Here is a 23659-nt window from a genome sequence, read left to right as displayed (position 1 = left end):
CTTTTAGCACAACAACTAAGAGAAAAGCAGCATGTCCTGTGTTTACCTCAACCATGTGCTTTATTCTGATTGGTCGAGAGAGTCAATTGTTGTAAAATAAATGTCAAATGCCCACAGTAGCTACTTTTCCCATAAAATCCCAGACTGGTGTTGGGTACTGTATAAAACCCTACAACTTCCTGACGGGTATGTGTTGTGCATGGGGTGAACTGAGGGGTACATTCTGTAAACAAAGACAGTGCATCAACAATCTACAGCAGGTTTGAGTAAATCCCACCAATCAGGTCTGAGTGAATCTGACCAATCATGTATTTCTATATTAATAATTTCATCCAGTCACTTCACTCAAACCATGAATCCAGAACAGGGACTGTTTTATTATCTCTTTTCATACAAAATATTTCATAAATATTGACCTTTTTCAAAATAACAAAACCCTTTAAAAACATTGCAACATCATCAACACAAATACAATCTAAAATCCATAACAAGAGAGGAACCACTAAATTAATGTTTCCATGATGTCATAAAGTACTAACATCTGAGAAATAAAAAAACATGTCTTCTTTCAAAGAGCCTTTCTATAGTTTAAAATAACAAGTAAAAACAGAAACAAAAACAACAGTCTCCCACAGCGCTGAGCAGAGAGAAGGAAATACGTGTTTACGTGATCCTGTAGTGTTCCCGTTTCCCCCGTCCTGGAGACCCCAAGAGGTGCATCTTTTGGCTTTGTTCTACACAGCTGATTCTAATAATCAAAGATGAGTTTTGAATCAAATGTGTAGAGCTAAGAGCAAAAACCATAAACATGCACCTCTTGGGGTCGACAGCACTACGTTTGGGAAACGCTGCCATAGCTCGAGTCCCAGATCTGTTTGTGTAGTCTTCCCAACATCTTCCCAAGCAGTCATAGCAATGGACATGACAAGACAGCGCCAACAGATCTGGGACTAGACTAGAGGCTAGACTATTGACCCCCCCTACTGTTCCAGTAGACATTGTTGTGTGATTTGCCATAGGGGAGAGTAGGGTAAGTTGAGCCACCCTTCTTTCTAGGAAACCATACAGAAAACGTATCAGTTGACCAAATATGTATAATTTCACGGACTCAGTGAAGGAAGAAACCACATGGAGAAGTGGATGAACAAATCAGGTCCAATAAACATATTTTCCGCCAAGTCAAATTAATTTCACGATGCTTGTATCTAAACCAAAGTATATTTAAAGATTGTTCTATATATCAGCTGGGGTCTCTTTCATCTTCAGTATGAGGTCCTGAACCTAGCATAAAAAGTGCATCCTTGTAGCTGCATGGACAAATATAGTAGAAATGTCTGCCTTGGGTTATTTTCTTCCCAGGATAAATTGTGCCAAGAGACCACTGTTTATTTTTAACAAGCCATCTTTTCAATGGCCTGTAATTTCTACATGCATTCTGATTATTTCCAGGGATACACAACATCCTGAAATATATGTAGATCTTTGTTAGAAAGAATACTATATTTCCTTGACGGAGTGATGATGAATGTAACAACAACAACAAAAGGCTTGATTTACCCAACTCTCCCCTAAGTTGTCAGATATTGTTTTGTGAGAATGTGATACACTCTTTTTTTTGTGCTTTGATCATCTGTGGATTATGGGATTATGAGTTAGATGCTGCTAAAGGCGGTTTGTGTTTTCATGACAAACAATATGTCTGGCAGCATCGTTTAGAATTTATAACAAAGCAACCAGTCTTGTTTTTTATTACATCACCCCCCTAACCTGCAAAGTCTTGGCAAAATGGATATTTGAAAACATCTGAAATCATTATTTAAAAAAAAAACAACAACCAATAAACAGGGAATTACTTTTTCTTAGAAAAGGACTTATTTTCTTCTTCCTCTGACGTTTCATAAAATAAAAATGTAAATCAAAATGAAATGGAAACTTACAAAGCTACCGAAACCTTCAACATCTAGAGACAGAACGTATAAATAAAAAGGGAAATATATATCTTTAGGCTCTTGATTATTCTTAAGTTATTAAATCAAATATACACAATGATTAATAAATGTACATAGCTACACGTTCTAGATTGACATGGACATTCTTCATAGTGCCAGTAATACTGGCCTCGCCCCGCCCACCACAAACAAATTATAATCCATGTAAATCAAGATGGATTTGTTTGGTTGATGTAGTAGGAAGCTAAAAATACATTTTCACAAAGACAGAGCTAGTTGTAAACCAACAGATGGAAAACTCACAAATACAAAATATACTGTGCTGTCGCTAACTTAAATGTTTCATTCTTTAGACTATTTTGCAATGACTTTGCAGAAAACCACAAGAGGAAAGGGAGGCCTTCCAACAACATCCACTAACTGAACAGTGACTTTGCAGAAAACCAAACCTCCCTATGGGAGGAGCCCTGTGGGAGGGAGCCCTGTGGGAGGAGCCCTGTGGGAGGGAGCCCTGTGGGAGGGAGCCCTGTGGGAGGGAGCCCTGTGGGAGGGAGCCCTGTGGGAGGGAGCCCTGTGGGAGGGAGCCCTGTGGGAGGGAGCCCTGTGGGAGGAGCACTACGCGAGGGAGCACTACGCGAGGGAGCACTACGCGAGGGAGCCCTACGCGAGGGAGCCCTACGCGAGGGAGCCCTACGCGAGGGAGCCCTACGCGAGGGAGCCCTATGGGAGGGAGCCCTATGGGCGCTGGTCAAAAGTAGTGCACTTATTATTAGGTCATAATATTAGGTAATAATATTAGGTAATAAGTGTTGAAATATGAAAACACAGCACCTGGTTCTCCAGCCAACCACGTCAACATTTTCTGCCAGTGTAGCCAGCTTGTCCAAACTTAAATTAACAGTCATGGGAAATGTCCCAAATGGCACTCTAATACCTACATTGTGCATCAAACCCATAGGGCCCTGGTCAAAAGTAGTGCACTACACAGGGAATAGGGTACCACATCTGATGCAGCCATGGATTAATTCATCCAAACAACAAACCTTGTAGTCACAGGATAATGACGCAGCAGTTTAGGAACTACAAATCCCAGAACACTCCCCCTGGTCCTCTTCACTAAGGTCAATGGTTGCACGAAAACAGTGTCAACACAGCGTATCAGAAGAACCACCTTGCCGGGATGACCATAACGTCCAGGAAGGGGGAATTCTTTACACAGGGTTTACATGCTACTTCCTGCCTCCTGCTATATAATTTCCTGCTATACGATGTAGTCCATCCTGTTGATGCTGTGTGCCGTCTCCAGGGCTCTGTTGTAGTCCATCTGGTTGATGCTGTGTGCCGTCTCCAGGGCTCTGTTGTAGTCCATCTGGTTGATACTGTGTGGCGTCTCCAGGGCTCTGTTGTCCTGTTTATTAATCCAGTTAGGGTGTTTGGAGCGGTGCTGCACCGCGGTCCCGACGTCCCCGTCGCTGGGCTGCACCGCGGTCCTGACGTCCCCGTCGCTGGGCCCGTTGGCCCCCAGGCCTCCATTGAGGCCCTGATCCTCCCGCTCCACCAGTGTGTAGGCAGGCTGTTTGGCTGTAACCACAAAGCGTCCTTTATTCCCTAGCTGTCTCTCTTTATCGTCGTCCTCCTCCCCCTCAGGGCGGTGGTGTGTTCGTACCTTGGCGACGATCAAGTTTTTATCCTCGTAGTCTTTGATGACCACCGACATTGTAAGATGGCCGCTGCTGGCGTGTTTCACGTTGATGGGATTCTTGATCTGGTTGAGCTGCTCGCGGACGTTGTTGGTGGTGTTGTCATCTGTCGCCGCGGACGACGAGGCTCCGTTGCCATGTTTCCGCCGGCGACGCATGCAGTACAGGAAGACGGAGACCAGCACCAGGATCCACAAGACGATGAAGACTGAAGAGAGGAGGGGGACCATGTAGTCTAAAGAGGGAAGATACAAGACAGAAAGGGTCAGTTTGGCTGTACACACAATCCATCAACATTATATTAGGCCAGCTGACAGTATTAATTAACCATTACAATTGTGATGAAAGTCTATGAATGAGTCTGTCCTAAAAAGTTAACTTCTTCGGGCTAGGGGGCAGTATTTGGAAGTTTGGTTGCACAAAGTAAACTGCCTGTTACTCAGGCCCAGAAGCTAGGGATATGCATATAATAAGTATTGGATAGTATTGGATAGAAAACACTGTAAAGTTTCCAAAACAGTTAAAATAATGTCTGTGAGTATAACAGAACTGATATTGCAGGCAAAAAGGACAATCCATCCAGATTTTTATTTTGTTCAGCTCACCCTTGATTACTATGGCTGTCAATGGGAATATAAAAGGAAGTCCTCCCAGATTGCAGTTCCTAGGGCTTCCACTAGATGTCAACAGTCTTTAGAAAGAGTTTCAGGCTTGTTTTTTGAAAAATCATCTAGAATTTGTAGTTTTAGTAAGTGGCTCCCATTTTGGCTGTAGTGAGTGCACGTACTTCGTTATTTTTCTCCGGTAAGGGTCTCTGGTATTCTCCATCTTAAATTGTATTGTTTATTTACATAAAAGGCTACCTAAGGATTGATTAGGAACATTGTTTGATATGTTTGGAAGAAGTTTATTGGTAACTTACGGGATGCATTTGTATGCATTTTGAACTAAGGAAACCGGTGGATTACCGAGTCTAGCGCGCCAATGAAACTGACAAACGGACCATTTGTTATGTAGCTGGGACCCTTGTGATTGCAACCAGATGAAGATCTTCAAAGGTAAGTGATCTGATATTTCGCCATTTCTGACTTTCGTGACGCTTCTGTTTGGTTGGAAAAAGTATGTAATGCTTTTCTGTGCAGGGTGCTGTCCTCAGATAATCGCATGGTGTGCTTTCTCCGTAAAGCCTTTTTGAAATCTGACAAAGTGGCTGGATTAATAAGACGTTAAGCTTTTAAATGATGTAAGAAACTTGTATTTTCATGAATGTTTAATATTACGATTTCTGTCATTTGAATTTCACGCTCTGCAATTTCACTGAATGTTGTCGAGGTGAGACGCTAGCGTCCCAATGATCGGTAAGTAGTTAAGCAAGTTAATATTGATGTTAGCAACACTCGAAGGCCCTAAAAGCTGTAACTCACATCACTGGGGAGTACCAACATCTCTGCATTAGCCAGTAAACCAGGAGGAACACTGTGGAGTACCAACATCTCTGCATTAGCCAGTAAACCAGGAGTAACACTAAGGAGTACCAACATCTCTGCATTAGCCAGTAAACCAGGAGGAACACTGGGGAGTACCAACATCTCTGCATTAGCCAGTAAACCAGGAGGAGCACTGGGGAGTACCAACATCTCTGCATTAGCCAGTAAACCAGGAGGAACACTGGGGAGTACCAACATCTCTGCATTAGCCAGTAAACCAGGAGGAACACTGGGGAGTACCAACATCTCTGCATTAGCCAGTAAACCAGGAGGAACACTGGGGAGTACCAACATCTCTGCATTAGCCAGTAAACCAGGAGGAACACTGGGGAGTACCAACATCTCTGCATTAGCCAGTAAACCAGGAGGAACACTGGGGAGTACCAACATCTCTGCATTAGCCAGTAAACCAGGAGGAACACTGGGGAGTACCAACATCTCTGCATTAGCCAGTAAACCAGGAGGAACACTAAGGAGTACCAACATCTCTGCATTAGCCAGTAAACCAGGAGGAACACTGGGGAGTACCAACATCTCTGCATTAGCCAGTAAACCAGGAGGAACACTGGGGAGTACCAACATCTCTGCATTAGCCAGTAAACCAGGAGGAGCACTGGGGAGTACCAACATCTCTGCATTAGCCAGTAAACCAGGAGGAACACTGGGGAGTACCAACATCTCTGCATTAGCCAGTAAACCAGGAGGAACACTGGGGAGTACCAACATCTCTGCATTAGCCAGTAAACCAGGAGGAACACTGGGGAGTACCAACATCTCTGCATTAGCCAGTAAACCAGGAGGAACACTGGGGAGTACCAACATCTCTGCATTAGCCAGTAAACCAGGAGGAACACTGGGGAGTACCAACATCTCTGCATTAGCCAGTAAACCAGGAGGAACACTGGGGAGTACCAACATCTCTGCATTAGCCAGTAAACCAGGAGGAACACCGGTGTATTTCTTACCAAAATGTTTTTCCAATGAATGATGCTGAACAATGATTCATTACATTTATGCTACTGCTATGCTCTCGAGCTTCCCAACAGCATGGCCTGAAGTCCTGGCTGTGAGGGAGAGGAGTAGGAGGGGAGGAGGAGGAAGATGACCAGAGCAACTTGGCCTGTGACAGGGGGAGGAGGAGAGAAGCCGGAGAACAGGAGGAGAAACTCCCATCTGGCAGCAACAGAGAAGGGTTGTCTGTCCGTTACAATGATACAGTGCCTTGCGAAAGTATTCGGCCCCCTTGAACTTTGCGACCTTTTGCCACATTTCAGGCTTCAAACATAAAGATATAAAACTGTATTTTTTTGTGAAGAATCACCAACAAGTGGGACACAATCATGAAGTGGAACAACATTTATTGGATATTTCAAACTTTTTTAACAAATCCAAAACTTAAAAATTGGGCGTGCAAAATTATTCAGCCCCTTTACTTTCAGTGCAGCAAACTCTCTCCAGAATGTCAGTGAGGATCTCTGAATGATCCAATGTTGACCTAAATGACTAATGATGATAAATACAATCCACCTGTGTGTAATCAAGTCTCCGTATAAATGCACCTGCTCTGTGATAGTCTCAGAGGTCTGTTAAAAGCGCAGAGAGCATCATGAAGAACAAGGAACACACCAGGCAGGTCCGAGATACTGTTGTGAAGAAGTTTAAAGCCGGATTTGGATAGAAAAAGATTTCCCAAGCTTTAAACATCCCAAGGAGCACTGTGCAAGCGATAATATTGAAATAGAAGGAGTATCAGACCACTGCAAATCTACCAAGACCTGGCCGTCCCTCTAAACTTTCAGCTCATACAAGGAGAAGACTGATCAGAGATGCAGCCAAGAGGCCCATGATCACTCTGGATGAACTGCAGAGATCTACAGCTGAGGTGGGAGACTCTGTCCATAGGACAACAATCAGTCATATATTGCACAAATCTGGCCTTTATGGAAGAGTGGCAAGAAGAAAGCCATTTCTTAAAGATATCCATAAAAAGTGTCGTTTAAAGTTTGCCACAAGCCACCTGGGAGACACACCAAACATGTGGAAGAAGGTGCTCTGGTCAGATGAAACCAAAATTGAACTTTTTGGCAACAATGCAAAACGTTATGTTTGGCGTAAAAGCAACACAGCTGAACACACCATCCCCACTTTCAAACATGGTGGTGGCAGCATCATGGTTTGGGCCTGCTTTTCTTCAGCAGGGACAGGGAAGATGGTTAAAATTGATGGGAAGATGGATGGAGCCAAATACAGGACCATTCTGGAAGAAAACCTGATGGAGTCTGCAAAAGACCTGAGACTGGGACGGAGATTTGTCTTCCAACAAGACAATGATCCAAAACATAAAGCAAAATCTACAATGGAATGGTTCAAAAATAAACATATCCAGGTGTTAGAATGGCCAAGTCAAAGTCCAGACCTGAATCCAATCGAGAATCTGTGGAAAGACCTGAAAACTGCTGTTCACAAATGCTCTCCATCCAACCTCACTGAGCTCAAGCTGTTTTGCAAGGAGGAATGGGAAAAAATTCCAGTCTCTCGATGTGCAAAACTGATAGAGACGTACCCCAAGCGACTTACAGCTGTAATCGCAGCAAAAGGTGGCGCTACAAAGTATTAACTTAAGGGGGCTGAATAATTTTGCACGCCCAATTTTTCAGTTTTTGATTTGTTAAAAAAGTTTGAAATATCCAATAAATGTCGTTCCACTTCATGATTGTGTCCCACTTGTTGTTGATTCTTCACAAAAAAATACAGTTTTATATCTTTATGTTTGAAGCCTGAAATGTGGCAAAAGGTCGCAAAGTTCAAGGGGGCCGAATACTTTCGCAAGGCACTGTACATGACCTAAACACAGGAGTCCTAGCACTAAGTTTGTCTGTCCGCATCCTCCCTCCACTCTCTGTCTGGACAGCACCCAGCCTCTCATTACGCCCTCCCTCAACATCTCCACTCCGAGCCAGCCCTCCTGCCACAGACTGAGCCAAGACTTTTCCAGGGTGGACCTGGTTATAGAGGCTGTTCTAGTCCAGGGTGGACCTGGTCATAGAGGCTGTTCTAGTCCAGGGTGGACCTGGTCATAGAGGCTGTTCTAGTCCAGGGTGGACCTGGTCATAGAGGCTGTTCTAGTACAGGGTGGACCTGGTCATAGAGGCTGTTCTAGTCCAGGGTGGACCTGGTCATAGAGGCTGTTCTAGTCCAGGGTGGACCTGGTCATAGAGGCTGTTCTAGTCCAGGGTGGATGGTGGACCAGGAAAACATTTGGTTTTGAGGCACAGTCACGGAAAATACTTGCGTTTACCTGCTGTATGGTAGCGGGGGGGGGGGGGTCTTCTCGTGGTAGCAGGGTGGAGATAACCACTTGTGCGTTGGGGAACGTAGAAGAAGCTTTTTCAAATCACTCCCTTTAGTGCTGTGGCCACCCTTTCCTGCTGTGTTCTCAGGTCGTTTGTGCCTGTGTGTATTATTATGTGGCTGGGTGACCCTAGTTGGTCCTCAGACAGAAGATCTAGGGCACGCTGGGTTTCTGGACTACAGAATTTAGACATCGTGTGTTTGGGTCCATAAGGAGTATAATCGGTGTCTTTTGTGTATGTCCTCAGGGGCGGAGGGGGGGCTATCAGACTAGCTGACAAGGTGGTGCTCAGATTGTGTGGGATTCCCTGGGCTTGGGGTTCACAGATGCAGTGTCTTAGACCGCTGCACCACTAGGGAGCCCTCTAGCACTGAGAGGAGGTGTCTTAGACCTCTGCACCACTAGGGAGCCCGCTAGCACTGAGATGAGGTGCCTTAAACCTCTGCACCACTCAGGAGCCCTCTAGCACTGAGAGGAGGTGCCTTAGACCGCTGCACCACTCAGGAGCCCTCTAGGAGGAGGAGACGGACCTACTGGTTGCCCTCTAGGTTACAGAGAGCTGGTAGTCCCATCCACCAAACTACCAGGTGTGAAACAGGGAAGGGACTCAGGGGGTATGCTAATTTGGTATAGAGCACACCTAACTCACTCTATTAAATTAATCAAAACAGAAACATTTTACATCTGGCTAGAAATTCAAAAGGAAATTATCTTAACAGAGAAAAATGTCCTCCTGTGTTCTACCAATATCCCCCCACTAGAATCCCCATACTTTAATGAAGACAGCTTCTCCATCCTGGAGGGGGAAATCAATCATTTCCAGGCCCAGGGACATGTACTAGTCTGTGGCGATATAAATGCCAGAACTGGACCAGAACCTGACACCTTCAGCACACAGGGGGACAAACACCTACCTGGAGGTGACAGCATTCCCTCCCACATATGCCCCACTAGACACAACTACGACAACATAACCAACAAAAACGGGTCACAACTCCTGCAGCTCTGTCACACGCTGGGGCTGTACATAGCCAATGGTAGGCTTCGAGGGGACTCCTATGGTACGTACACCAATAGCTCATCTCTTGGCAGTAGTACTGTAGACTACTTTATCACTGACCTCAACCCAGAGTCTTTCAGAGCGTTCACAGTCAACCCACTGACACCCCTATCAGATCACAGCAAAATCGCAGTCTACTTGAACAGAGCAATACTCATTCATGAGGCATTAAAGCCAAAGGAACTGAATAATATTAAGAAATGCTATAGATGGAAGGAAGGTAGTGTGGAAACCTAACAAAAAACAATTAGGCAACAACATTCAATCCCTTTTAGAAAACTTCCTGGACAAAATGTTCCAAACCTTCCATAACAAAGCCATCACCTACAGAGAGATGAACCTGGAGAAGAGGCCCTTGATTCCCAAACCTTCCATAAAACCTTCAGTCTGGCTTTAGATCAGGGTACAGCACCACAACTGCGGCAGTGGCAAACGACATCATTAATGCACTTGATAAAAAGCAACATTGTGCTGCTCTGTAGATTTATCAAAGGCCTTTGATTCAGTTGACCATGAATTGTTGCTAGCTAGACTCGGAAACATTGGTCTCAGTGAAGGGGCAGTAAATTGGTTTAGGAACAATCTTTCTGACAGAACACAATGTGTATATACTGACAATCACAAGTCTAGCTGTCTAGAGATTAATAAAGGTGTGCCCCAGGGTTCCATTTTAGCTCCCGTGTTGTTCACAATGATTTGGGAAACGGGATGCAACCAGCAAAGTTCCATCTATATGCAGATGATACAGTCATATATTCATGTGCTCCTTCTCTGGTTCAGGCTGTTGAAGAGCTCCAGACTGCGTTTCAGTCGACTGCAGGCCTCCCTTTATGGTCTCAAACTGGTCTTGAATGTACAGAAAAATATATTCATGACCTTTACCAGAGCTAGAACTCTGCCAGAGAAGGTTAGCATTGTCACATCTGGTGGCTTATCCATTGAAAAAGTGTCATCCTACAAATACCTAGGTATATGGTTGGATGACAAGTTGTCCTTTAAAGTTCATATAGATAATCTGACAAAAGCTTCAATTAAAATGGGTTTTTATTTTCGTAATAAGGCTTCCCGCTTATGGCTAGAAAGAAGGTTGTTTAGGCCACATTTCTCTCTGTTATTGATTACGGTGACTTGTTGTGTATGCATGCAGTCTCCTCTGTCTGACAGAGACTGGACTCTGTTTATCATCAGCCTCCTCTGTCTTACAGAGACTGGACTCTGTTTATCATGCAGCCTCCTCTGTTTATCATGCAGCCTCCTCTGTCTGACAGAGACTGGACTCTGTTTATCATGCAGCCTCCTCTGTCTGACAGAGACTGGACTCTGTTTATCATGCAGCCTCCTCTGTTTATCATGCAGCCTCCTCTGTCTGACAGAGACTGGACTCTGGCCTCCAACTGCTCTTAAACGCTAGTAAAACCAAATGCATGCTTTTCAACCGTTCGCTGCCTGCACCCGCACGCCCGACTAGCATCACCACCCTGGATGGTTCCGACCTTGAATATGTGGACACCTATAAGTACCTAGGAGTCTGGCTAGACTGTAAACCCTCCTTCCAGACTCAAACATCTCCAATCTAAAATCAAATCTAGAGTTGGCTTTCTATTCCGCAACAAAGCCTCCTTCACTCACGCCGCCAAACTTACCCTAGTAAAACTGACTATCCTACCGATCCTTGACTTCGGAGATGTCATCTACAAAATAGCTTCCAATACTCTACTCAGCAAACTGGATGCAGTTTATCACAGTGCCATCAGTTTTGTCACCAAAGCCCCATACACTACCCACCACTGCAACCTGTATGCTCTAGTCGGCTGGTCCTCGCTACATATTCGTCCCCAGACCCACTGGCTCCAGGTCATCTACAAGTCTATGCTAGGTAAAGCTCCGCCTTATGTCAGTTCACTGGTCACGATGGCAACACCCACCCGTAGCACCCGCTCCAGCAGGTGTATCTCACTGATCATCCCCAAAGCCAACACCTCATTTGGCCACCTTTCCTTCCATTTCTCTGCTGCCTGCGACTGGAACGAATTGCAAAAATCGCTGAAGCTGGAGACTTTTATCTCCCTCACCAACATTAAACATCTGCTATCTGAGCAGCTAACCGATCGCTGCAGCTGTACACAGTCTATCGGTGAATAGCCCACCCAATTTACCTACCTCATCCCCATACTGTTTATATTTATTTACTTTTCGGCTCTTTTGCACACCAATATCTCTACCTGTACATGACCATCTGATAATTTATCACTCCAGTGTTAATCTGCTAAATTGTAATTATTCACCTACCTTCTCATGCCTTTTGCACACAATGTATATAGACTCTCTTTTTTTTCTACTGTGTTATTGACTTGTTAATTGTTTACTCCATGTGTAACTCTGTGTTGTCTGTTCACACTGCTATGCTTTATCTTGGCCAGGTCGCAGTTGTAAATGAGAACTTGTTCTCAACTAGCCACCTGGTTAAATGAAGGTAAAATAATAAATAAATAAATAAAATACCCAGACTGCTAGGTGGTTGCTATGTTACCATACCCGTTCTGCTAGGTGGTTGCTATGTTACCATACCCAGTCTGCTAGGTGGTTGCTATGTTACCATACCCGGTCTGCTAGGTGGTTGCTATGTTACCATACCCGGTCTGCTAGGTGGTTGCTATGTTACCATACCCGTTCTGCTAGGTGGTTGCTATGTTACCATACCCGGTCTGCTAGGTGGTTGCTATGTTACCATACCCAGTCTGCTAGGTGGTTGCTATGTTACCATACCCGGTCTGCTAGGTGGTTGCTATGTTACCATACCCGGTCTGCTAGGTGGTTGCTATGTTACCATACCCGTTCTGCTAGGTGGTTGCTATGTTACCATACCCAGTCTGCTAGGTGGTTGCTATGTTACCATACCCGGTCTGCTAGGTGGTTGCTATGTTACCATACCCAGTCTGCTAGGTGGTTGCTATGTTACCATACCCGGTCTGCTAGGTGGTTGCTATGTTACCATACCCAGTCTGCTAGGTGGTTGCTATGTTACCATACCCGGTCTGCTAGGTGGTTGCTATGTTACCATACCCGGTCTGCTAGGTGGTTGATATGTTACCATACCCGGTCTGCTAGGTGGTTGCTATGTTACCATACCCAGTCTGCTAGGTGGTTGCTATGTTACCATACCCGGTCTGCTAGGTGGTTGCTATGTTACCATACCCGGTCTGCTAGGTGGTTGCTATGTTACCATACCCGGTCTGCTAGGTGGTTGCTATGTTACCATACCCGGTCTGCTAGGTGGTTGCTACTTAAAGTCCCCAGGACATTCACAGTATTAGGCAAGACTGCCTTCCCGCCTTGTGCACCAGACTCATGGAATAGTCTAGAATCCCTGCTTCATCTAGATATGTTAGTGTTACTGAATGGAATAGTCTAGAATCCCTGCTTCATCTAGATGTGTTAGTGCTACTGAATGGAATAGTCTAGAATCCTTGTTTCATCTAGATGTGTTAGTGCTACTGAATGGAATAGTCTAGAATCCCTGCTTCATCTAGATGTGTTAGTGCTACTGAATGGAATAGTCTAGAATCCCTGCTTCATCTAGATATGTTAGTGCTACTGAATGGAATAGTCTACAATCCATGCTTCATCTAGATGTGTTAGTGCTACTGAATGGAATAGTCTAGAATCCCTGCTTCATCTAGATGTGTTAGTGCTACTGAATGGAATAGTCTACAATCCCTCCTTCATCTAGATATGTTAGTGCTACTGAATGGAATAGTCTACAATCCCTGCTTCATCTAGATGTGTTAGTGCTACTGAATGGAATAGTCTAGAATCCCTGCTTCATCTAGATGTGTTAGTGCTACTGAATGGAATAGTCTACAATCCCTCCTTCATCTAGATATGTTAGTGTTACTGAATGGAATAGTCTACAATCCCTGCTTCATCTAGATGTGTTAGTGCTACTGAATGGAATAGTCTACAATTCCTGCTTCATCTAGATATGTTAGTGACCCTGAATGAATTTAAGATATTGATGGGAGACTGTTACAGAGGATTGTAAAATGCTTTTTTTTGTCTGGATCATGATGTATTGATTGTTGTATGTTTTAATGATGTGATGTATTGATTGTTGTATGTTTTAATGATGTGATGTATTGATTGTTGTATGTTTTAATGATGTGATGTATTGATTGTTGCTGCCTTCTTGGTCAGGTCTCCCTTGAAAAAGAGAGACTCTGGGTCTCAATGGGCTTTTCCTGGTTAAATAAAATAAACATTACCTACAGAGAAATGAACCTGGAGAAGAGTCCCCTAAGCAAGCTGGTCCTGGGACTATGTTCCCAAATACACCCACAGAGCCCCAGGACAGCAATACAATTAGACATGACTCTCAAGAGAAGACAGGCTGTGCTCACTGCCCACAAAATGAGGTGGAAACTGAGCTGCACTTCCTAACCTCCTGCCCAATGTATGACCATATTAGAGACACATATTTCCCTCAGATTACACAGATCCACAGAGAATTCAAAAACAATCTCCCATATCTACTGTGTGCCATCACAGCAGCAAGATTTGTGACCTGTTGACACAAGAAAAGGTCAACCAGTGAAGAACAAACACCATTCATGCTTATTTATTTTCCCTTGTGTACTTTAACTATTTGCACATCATTACAACACTGAATATAGACATATGACATTTGTAATGTCTTTATTATTTTTGAAACTTCTGTATGTGTAATGTTTACTATTCATTTCTGTTTATTTCACTTTTGTTTATTATCTACTTCACTTCGCTTCGCGGCAAAGTTAACATATGTTTCCCATGTCAATATATTGAAATTGATAGAGAAAAAACAGAGAGTATGAAAACATTGAGAGAGAAAACACAGAGACTGTGTGTGTGTGGTGTGTACTGGTTTGGCTGTGTGTGTGTGTGGTGTGTACCGGTTTGGCTGTGTGTGTGTGTGTGTGTGTGTGTGTGTGTGTGTGTGTGTGTGTGTGTGTGTGTGTGTGTGTGTGTGTGTGGTGTGTACCGGTTTGGCTGTGTGTGTGTGTGTGTGTGTGGTGTGTACCGGTTTGGCTGTGTGTGTGTGGTGTGTACCGGTTTGGCTGTGTGTGTGTGTGTGGTGTGTACCGGTTTGGCTGTGTGTGTGTGTGTGTGTGTGTGTGTGTGTGCATGGTGTGTACCTGTTTCGCTGTGTGTGTGTGTGTGTGTGTGTGGTGTGTACCGGTTTGGCTGTGTGTGTGTGTGGGAGGGCGGGCGAGTGAGCATATGTGTTGCAGGGGGTTCATACCGGTGTGGCTAGTGCTCGGCGTCCGCTGCACTCTGACCTTGGCAATGGCGGTGATGATGCTGTTGTTGCTATGGCGTTTAGACACCAGATCGATGATCCTCTCTGTTATCTCCTTTATAGGTGATCTGTCCATCCACTGGTCCACTGTGTACTGAAGAGAGAGAGAGAGAGGAGCGAGGAGAGAGAGAGAGAGAAGAGAGAGAGAGAGAGAGAGAGGAGAGAGCGAGGAGAGAGAGAGAGAGGGAGAGTAGGAGACAGAGTGAGGAGAGAGAGAGAGGAGAGAGAGAGCGAGGAGAGAGAGAGAGGAGAGAGAGAGCGAGGAGAGAGAGAGAGAGAAGAGAGAAGAGCGAAGAGAGAGAAGAGAGAGAGAGGAGAGAGAAGAGCGAAGAGAGAGAGAGCGAGGAGAGAGAGAGAAGAGAGCGAGAGCGAAGAGAGAGAGAGAAGAGAGCGAGAGCAAAGAGAGAGAGAGAAGAGAGCGAGAGCAAAGAGAGAGAGAGAAGAGCGAAGAGAGCGAGAGAGAGAAGAAAGCGAGAGTGAGGAGAGAGAGAGAAGAGAGCGAGGAGAGAGAAGAGAGAAGAGAGAGAGAGAAGAGAGCGAGAGCGAAGAGAGAGAGAGAAGAGCGAAGAGAGCGAGAGAGAGAAGAAAGCGAGAGTGAGGAGAGAGAGAGAAGAGAGAGAGAGAAGAGAGAGGAGAGAGAGCGAGGAGAGAGAGAGGAGAGCGAGGAGAGAGAGAGAGAGAGAGAGAGGAGAGCGAAGAGAGAGAGAAGAGCGAAGAGAGAGAGAAGAGAGCGAGAGCGAAGAGAGAGAGAAGAGCGAAGAGAGCGAGAGAGAGGAGAGAGAGAGAGAGAGAGAGGTGTAAGTGTTGTGTATCTCATCTCCTTTATACAGTAGGTGATCTGTCTAGCCGCTGTTCCTGGAAAGAAGAATCAAATATGTAACAAAATGTGTCTTCTGCTTCATCAAAGCCTCGTTAGTCCTCATGTCGAGTCAACGTGATGACAATTGGAAGGATGGCTACATGTGACTAGGTTTATCCCAACCCCTATGAAAAACCGAGCACAGTTGTTGGGAGAGATGGAGCTGAGAAAACACAAGAGGGGTTAGGTATTGTATGTTGAAAACGTCTTGATACATAATGCCTTCGTCAGATTACTAGAGTAGTTTTGATGCTTTTTCTGTCCTTGGCTGCAGTCTAACAGAGCAATTTCTGAAACAAAATTCCTTGGTTTCTCAGAAATCCAGGTTGAAGGAATTCTGGAATCATTACAACATTTTTCAGACAGGAATTCTAGGGGAGGGACGATAGAACTTGGGGAAAGTTGGCAGCATTTGTAACCCGAGTTGGAGAAGTCTTGATACACAACATCTTCATCAGATATAGAACTAGTTTAGTGTTATAGTTGTTTATCTTTTCAGCTTTGAACACAATACTCCACGACATCATGTAGCTCAATATAGCTGAACAGAGCTCCACACAGCTGAACAGAGCTCCATATAGCTGAACAGAGCTCCACACAGCAGAACAGAGCTCCACACAGCTGAACAGAGCTCCATATAGCAGAACAGAGCTCCACACAGCAGAACAGAGCTCCACACAGCAGAACAGAGCTCCACACAGCTGAACAGAGCTCCACATAGCTGAACAGAGCTCCACACAGCTGAACAGAGCTCCACACAGCTGAACAGAGCTCCATATAGCTGAACAGAGCTCCACATAGCTGAACAGAGCTCCACACAGCTGAACAGAGCTCCACACAGCTGAACAGAGCTCCACATAGCTGAACAGAGCTCCACATAGCTGAACAGAGCTCCACATCACTCCACACAGCTGAACAGAGCTCCACACAGCTGAACAGAGCTCCACACAGCTGAACAGAGCTCCACATCACTCCACAGAGCTCCACACAGCTGAACAGAGGTCCACATCACTCCACATCACTCCACAGAGCTCCACACAGCTGAACAGAGCTCCACATAGTTGAACAGAGCTCCACATCACTCCACATTACTCCACAGAGCTGAACAGAGCTCCACATCACTCCACATAGCTGAACATAGCTCCACAGAGCTGAACAGAGCTCCACAGAGCTGGACAGAGCTACACATGACTGCCCTAGATCAGCACAAAAACATCCTGTGATGTTCTGCACTAGCTTTGAATAACCCACGCGATATGCAACTTTTCAGGGAAGTCAGGAACCAATATACTCAGTCAGTTAGGAAAGCTAAGGCTAGCTTTTTCAAACAGAAATGTTCATCCTGCAGCACTAATTCCAAAAAGTTCTGGGACACTGTAAAGTCCATGGAGAATAAGAGCACCTCCTCCCAGCTGCCCACTGCACTGAGGCTAGGAAACACTGTCACCAGCGATAAATCTACGATAATCGAGAATTTCAATAAACATTTCTCTACGGCTGGAAACACTTTCCACCTGGCTACTCCTATCTCGGCCAACATCTCAGCACCCCCTGCAGCAACTTGCCCAAGCCCAACCCCCCCCCTTCTCCTTCACCAAAACCCAAACAGCTGATGTCCTGAAAGAGCTGCAGAATCTGGACCCGTATAAATCAGCGTGGCTAGACAAACTGGACCCTCTCTTCCTAAAATTATCCGCTGCCATTGTTGCAACCCCTATTACCAGTCTGTTCAACCTCTCTTTTGTATCGTCTGAGATTCCTAAAGATTGGAAAGCTGCCACGGTCATCCCCCTCTTCAAAGGGGGAGACACTCTATACCCATACTGCTACAGACCTATATCTATTCTACCCTGCCTTTCCAAGGTCTTCGAAAGCCAAACAGATCACCGACCATTTCGAATCCCACCGTACCTTCTCTGCTATGCAATCTGGTTTCAGAGCTGGTCATGGTTGCAATTTGGCCACGCTCAAGGTCCTAAACAATATCATAACCGCCATCGATAAGAGACATTACTGTGCAGCTGTATTCATCGACCTGGCCAAGGCTTTCGACTCTGTCAATCACCAACTACTTCTCTGATAGAGTTCAGTGTGTCAGATCGGAGGGCCTGTTGTCCAGACCTCTGGCAGTCTATGGGGGTGCCACAGGGTTCAATTCTCGGACCGACTCTCTACCTGGTTAAATAAAGGTGAACTGGTCTACCTGGTTAAATAAAGGTGATCTGGCCTACCTGGTTAAATAAAGGTGATCTGGTCTACCTGGTTAAATAAAGGTGATCTGGCCTACCTGGTTAAATAAAGGTGATCTGGCCTACCTGGTTAAATAAAGGTGATCTGGCCTACCTGGTTAAATAAAGGTGATCTGGCCTACCTGGTTAAATAAAGGTGATCTGGCCTACCTGGTTAAATAAAGGTGATCTGGTCTACCTGGTTAAATAAAGGTGATCTGGTCTACCTGGTTAAATAAAGGTGATCTGGCCTACCTGGTTAAATAAAGGTGATCTGGCCTACCTGGTTAAATAAAGATGATCTGGTCTACCTGGTTAAATAAAGGTGATCTGGCCTACCTGGTTAAATAAAGGTGATCTGGCCTACCTGGTTAAATAAAGGTGATCTGATCTACCTGGTTAAATAAAGGTGATCTGGCCTACCTGGTTAAATAAAGGTGATCTGGTCTACCTGGTTAAATAAAGGTGATCTGGCCTACCTGGTTAAATAAAGGTGATCTGGCCTACCTGGTTAAATAAAGGTGATCTGGTCTACCTGGTTAAATAAAGGTGATCTGGTCTACCTGGTTAAATAAAGGTGAAATAAAAATAAACAACAGAGCACCACTCCTGACCAAAAGTAAGTTCACCAAAACAGCTAATGTGTAACTATTACCCTATTATACATACATATATATACACTATTATGCATGTGACACATGAAAAACACACCACCTTGCCCATGCCTCAGAGAGAATATACAGGGAGTATAGACTGGGTTTTAGAGTCAGGAGCTCAGTACTGTAGACTAGATGTATTGAGGATAAGGGAGGGTTAAGCATGCCAGCTTTGCATACATTATTTTCCATTTTCCTTACAGTCCACTTGAATCCAAACTCCTGACAAACGTACACACACGTGACAGGACGTGACTTACGATGCTGAGATGGATCTCGTTGCTGGCGGAGGTTGAAGGGTCACAGGTTATGGAAACAGAATACTCAGAGGACACATTCTTGACCACGTACAGTTGTCTCAGCTGCTTACACACTGCCTCAATACTCAGACCCTGGATAGAGAGACAGCGAGAGAGGGAGAGAGAGAGTGAGACAGAGAGAGTTAGAGAAAAAGAGAGAGTGAGAGAGAGAACGAGAAACAGAGAGAGCGAGAGAGAAACAGAGAGCGAGAGAGAAACAGAGAGAGAGAGGGAAACAGAGAGGTTAGAGAGAGAGAGAGAGAGAGAGAGGGTTATAGAAACAGAGAGACAGAGAGGGTTAGAGAGAGACAGAGAGGGTTAGAGAAACAGAGAGAGTGAGAGAGAGAACGAGAAACAGAGAGAGCGAGAGAAACAGAGAGCGAGAGGGAAACAGAGAGGTTAGAGAGAGACAGAGAGGGTTATAGAAACAGAGAGACAGAGAGGGTTAGAGAGAGACAGAGGGTTAGAGAAACAGAGAGAGTGAGAGAGAGAACGAGAAACAGAGAGAGCGAGAGAGAAACAGAGAGCGAGAGGGAAACAGAGAGGTTAGAGAGAGAGAGAGAGAGAGGGTTATAGAAACAGAGAGACAGAGAGGGTTAGAGAGAGAGGGAGGGAGACGGAGTGAGACTAACATCAGCACTCTGCTAAAACATCAGAACTCAAATACTTGAATCAGTAATAGAACCCATTGCCCTTTATGGTTGTGAGGTCCGCTCACCAACCAAGAATTCACAAATTGGACAAACACCAAATTAAGATTCTGCAAGCAGAATTCTGAAAAAAGATCCTCTTTGTACAATGTAAAACACCAAATAATGCATAAAGAGCAGAATTAGGCCGATACCCGCTAATTAACAAAATCCACAAAAAAAGATATTCAATTCTACAACCACCTAAAAGGAAACGATGCTCACACATTCCACCACAGAGCCATAACCTACAGAGAAAAGACCTGGAGAAGAGTCCCTTAAGCAAGCTGGTTCTGGGGCTCTGTTCACAAACACACCCCACAGAGCCCCAGGACAGCAGCACAATTAGACCCAATCAAATTATGAGAAAACAAAAAGATAATTACTTGACACATTAGAAAGAATCAACAAAAAAACTGAGCAAACTAGAATGCTATTTGGCCCTAAACAGAGAGTCCACAGTGGCAGAATACCTGACCACTGTGACTGACCCAAACGTAAGGAAAGCTTTGACTATGTACAGACTCAGTGAGCATAACCTTGCTATTGAGAAAGGCCGTCATAGGCAGACATGGCTCTCAAGAGAAGACAGGCTATGTGCACACTGTCCACAAAATGAGGTGGAAACTGAGCTGCACTTCCTAACCTCCTGCCTAATGTATGACCATATTAGAGACACATATTTCCCTCAGATTACACAGATACACAAAGAATACGAAAACAAATCCAATCTTGATAATCTCCCATATCTACAGGGAGAAAAAACACAGTGTGCCATCACAGCAGCAAGATTTGTGACCTGTTGCCACAAGAAAAGGTCAACCAGTGAAGAACTATTCAAACCACATTGTAAATATCACCAATATTAATATTTATTTAACTTTGGATTGGAGTCAACCTGTGTTAAATTCATGGACATGATTTGGTAAGGCTCACAACTGTCTATATAAGGTCCAAAAGTTGACAGTGCATGTCAGAGCAAAAACCAAGCCATGAGGTTGAAGGAAATGTCCGTAGAGCTCAGAGGCAGGATTGTGTCGAGGCACAGATCTGGGGAAGGGTACCAAAACATTTCTGCAGCATTAAAGGTCCCCAAGAACACAGTGAACTCCATCATTCTTAAATGGAAGAAGTTTGGAACCACCAAGTCTCTTCCTAGAGCTGGCCTCCCAGCCAAACTGACCAATCAGGGGAGAAGGGCCTTGGTCAGGGAGGTGACCAAGAACCCGATTGTCACTGACGGAGCTCTAAAGTTCCTCTGTGGAGATGGGAGAACCTTCCAGAAGGACAACCATCTCTGCAGCACTCCATCAATCAGGCCTTTATGGTAGAGTGGCCAGACGGAAGCCACTCCTCAGTAAAAGGCACATGACAGCCTGTTTGGAGTTTGCCAAAAGGCACCTAAAGGACTCAGACCATGAGAAACAAGATTCAGACCCTGGAGAGGAGGGGGAGAGAGGGGGACCAGAGAGGATGAGGAGAGAGGGGGACCAGCGGATGAGGAGCGAGGGGGACCAGAGGATGAGGAGAGAGGGGGACCAGAGGATGAAGAGAGAAGGGGACCAGAGGATGAAGAGAGAAGGGGACCAGAGGAGAGGGAGAGAGGGGGACCAGAGGATGAGGAGAGAGGGGGACCAGAGGATGAGGAGAGAGGGGGACCAGAGGATGAGGAGAGAGGGGGACCAGAGAATGAGGAGAGAGGGGGACCTAACGGCTAAACTGAGAGCCGAACGGCTGGGCTGAGAGCCGAACGGCTGGGCTGAGAGCAGAAAGGTGGAGGAGGAAAGGGAAAGTGACCCAATAGCCCTTAACCCAATCTCTGGCTTCCTAGGCAAGAGAGTGTCTGAGCTGCTGAGTAGAAGGGTAGCAGGGAAGGGAAGAAAAGAGGGAAATTAATCTCTCTACTCTGACTCACCCTGGGCATGGTCTCTTTGGTGAACGTAAGTGTTACGTTAGCACAGCTGTTGTCGTGGTAACCGGAGCTGGGGTGGCATTTGTTGGGCGGTGGAGAGGAGGGGTGGCACTCCCCCTGACCCAGACACGGTCGGATGAAACACTGCTCCTCCCTGATTGGTACACAGCTCTGACCAGACAGACACCCGACCCCACCTCCTCTGCTACCGTGGCCTTTAACCCCCCCGCTGACTCGGCAGGACCTAAGACCACACCACATCTGAAATCAATCAATTAAAGAATCAATCAATACATCACGTCTGTAAAACCAAAATATCTAAATGTGAGATACAGGAAAGACACATTCAAGACACCAGGGTTAAAAAATTACAGTGACTTTCCCAACATTGCCAGGTTTTCTAGGATTCCCAATCCCAGGTCCCTCCCTGATAATTCCCCTCTGAATCCAGGAATCCCAATCCCAGCTCCCTCCCTGATAATTCCCCCTGAATCCAGGAATCCCAATCCCAGCTCCCTCCCTGATAATTCCCCCCTGAATCCAGGATTCCCAATCCCAGCTCCCTCCCTGATAATTCCTCCTGAATCCAGGAATCCCAATCCCAGCTCCCTCCCTGATAATTCCCCCCTGAATCCAGGAATCCCAATCCCAGCTCCCTCCCTGATAATTCCTCCTGAATCCAGGAATCCCAATCCCAGCTCCCTCCCTGAATCCAGGAATCCAAATGCCAGCTCCCTCCCTGATAATTCCCCCCTGAATCCAGGAATCCTCCAACTGGGAACTCTAATGAGGACTTCTGGAAAACCTGGAATTTTTTGGGGAAAGGTAGCAGAGTTTTGCAGCCCTCTAAGATACATCTACAGTTGAAGTCGGAAGTTTACATAACACCTTAGGCAAATACAATTAACCTGAGTTTTTCACAATTCCTGACATTTAATCCTAATAAGAAATCCCTGTTTTAGGTCAGTTAGGATCACCACCTTATTTTAAGAATGTGAAATGTCAGAAGAATAGTAGAGAGCATGATTTATTTCAGCTTTTATTTCTTTCATCACATTCCCAGTGGGTCAGAAATTTACATACACTCAATTAGTATTGGGTAGCATTGCCTTAAATTGTTTAACTTGGGTCAAACGTTTCGGGTAAGTTCCCCACAATAAGTTGGGTGAATTTTGGCTCATTCCTCCTGACAGAGCTGGTGTAACTGAGTCAGGTTTGTAGGCCTTCTTGCTCACACACACTTTTTCAGGTCTGCCCACACATTTGCTATAGGATTGAGGTTAGGGCTTTGTGATGGCCACTCCAATACCTTGACATTGTTGTCCTTAAGCCATTTTGCCACAACTTTGGAAATATGCTTGGGGTCATTGCCCATTTGGAAGACCCATTTGCGACCAAGCTTTAACTTCCTGACTGATGTCTTGAGATGTTGCTTTAATATATCCACATCATTTTCCTCCCTCATGATGCCATCTATTTTGTGAAGTGCACCAGTCCCTCCTGCAGCAAAGCACCCCCACAACATGATGCTGCCACCCCCGTGCTTCACAGTTGGGATGGTGTTCTTCAGCTTGCAACCCTCCCCCTTTTTCCTCCAACTATAACGATGGTCATTATGGCCAAACAGTTCTGATTTTGTTTCATCAGACCAGATGACATTTCTCCAAAAAAGTACGATCTTTGTCCCCATGTGCAGTTGCAAACCGTAGTCTGGCTTTTTAATGGCAGTTTTGGAGCAAGGACTTCTTCCTTGCTGAGTGGCCTTTCAGGTTATGTCGATATAGGACTTGTTTTACTGTGGATATAGATACTTTTGTACCTGTTTCCTCCAGCATCTTCACAAGGTCCTTTGTTGTTGTTCTGGGATTGATTTGCACTTTTCACACCAAAGTACGTTCATCTCTAGAAGACAGAACGCGTCTCTTTCCTGAGCGGTATGACAGCTGCGTGGTCTCATGGTGTTTATACTTGCGTACTATTGTTTGTACAGATGAACATGGTAACTTCAGGCATTTGGAAATTGCTCCCAAGTATGAACCAGACTTGTGGAGGTCTACAATTTTATTCTGAGGTCTTGGCTGATTTCTTTTGATTTTCCCATGATGTCAAGCAAAGAGCCACTGATTTTGAAGG

General features: G+C 45.2%; 1 protein-coding gene across 3 annotated transcripts in view; it reads right to left on the bottom strand.

Annotated features, from left to right (window-relative positions):
* Positions 1 to 357: 357 nt before the first annotated feature.
* The window catches only part of LOC110515455 (protein jagged-1b), a 119113-nt gene continuing 95811 nt past the window's right edge, over positions 358 to 23659 (bottom strand). For 2 of the 3 annotated variants that reach the window (XM_036956438.1, XM_036956439.1), the window contains exons 23-26: positions 21530 to 21787; positions 18887 to 19018; positions 14827 to 14977; positions 358 to 3884 (exon numbers count right to left, since the gene is read on the bottom strand). In XM_036956438.1, coding sequence (XP_036812333.1) covers positions 3211 to 3884; positions 14827 to 14977; positions 18887 to 19018; positions 21530 to 21787 — 1215 coding nt within the window. In that variant the 3' untranslated portion in view covers positions 358 to 3210. The remainder of the gene's footprint in view (positions 3885 to 14826; positions 14978 to 18886; positions 19019 to 21529; positions 21788 to 23659) is intronic. The other variant, XM_036956440.1, reaches the window with a different exon arrangement.

Source organism: Oncorhynchus mykiss, chromosome 20 (genome assembly GCF_013265735.2).
Source record: "Oncorhynchus mykiss isolate Arlee chromosome 20, USDA_OmykA_1.1, whole genome shotgun sequence".
Taxonomy (NCBI): Eukaryota; Metazoa; Chordata; class Actinopteri; order Salmoniformes; family Salmonidae; genus Oncorhynchus; species Oncorhynchus mykiss.
This window is presented reverse-complemented; position numbering and strand designations above follow the sequence as displayed.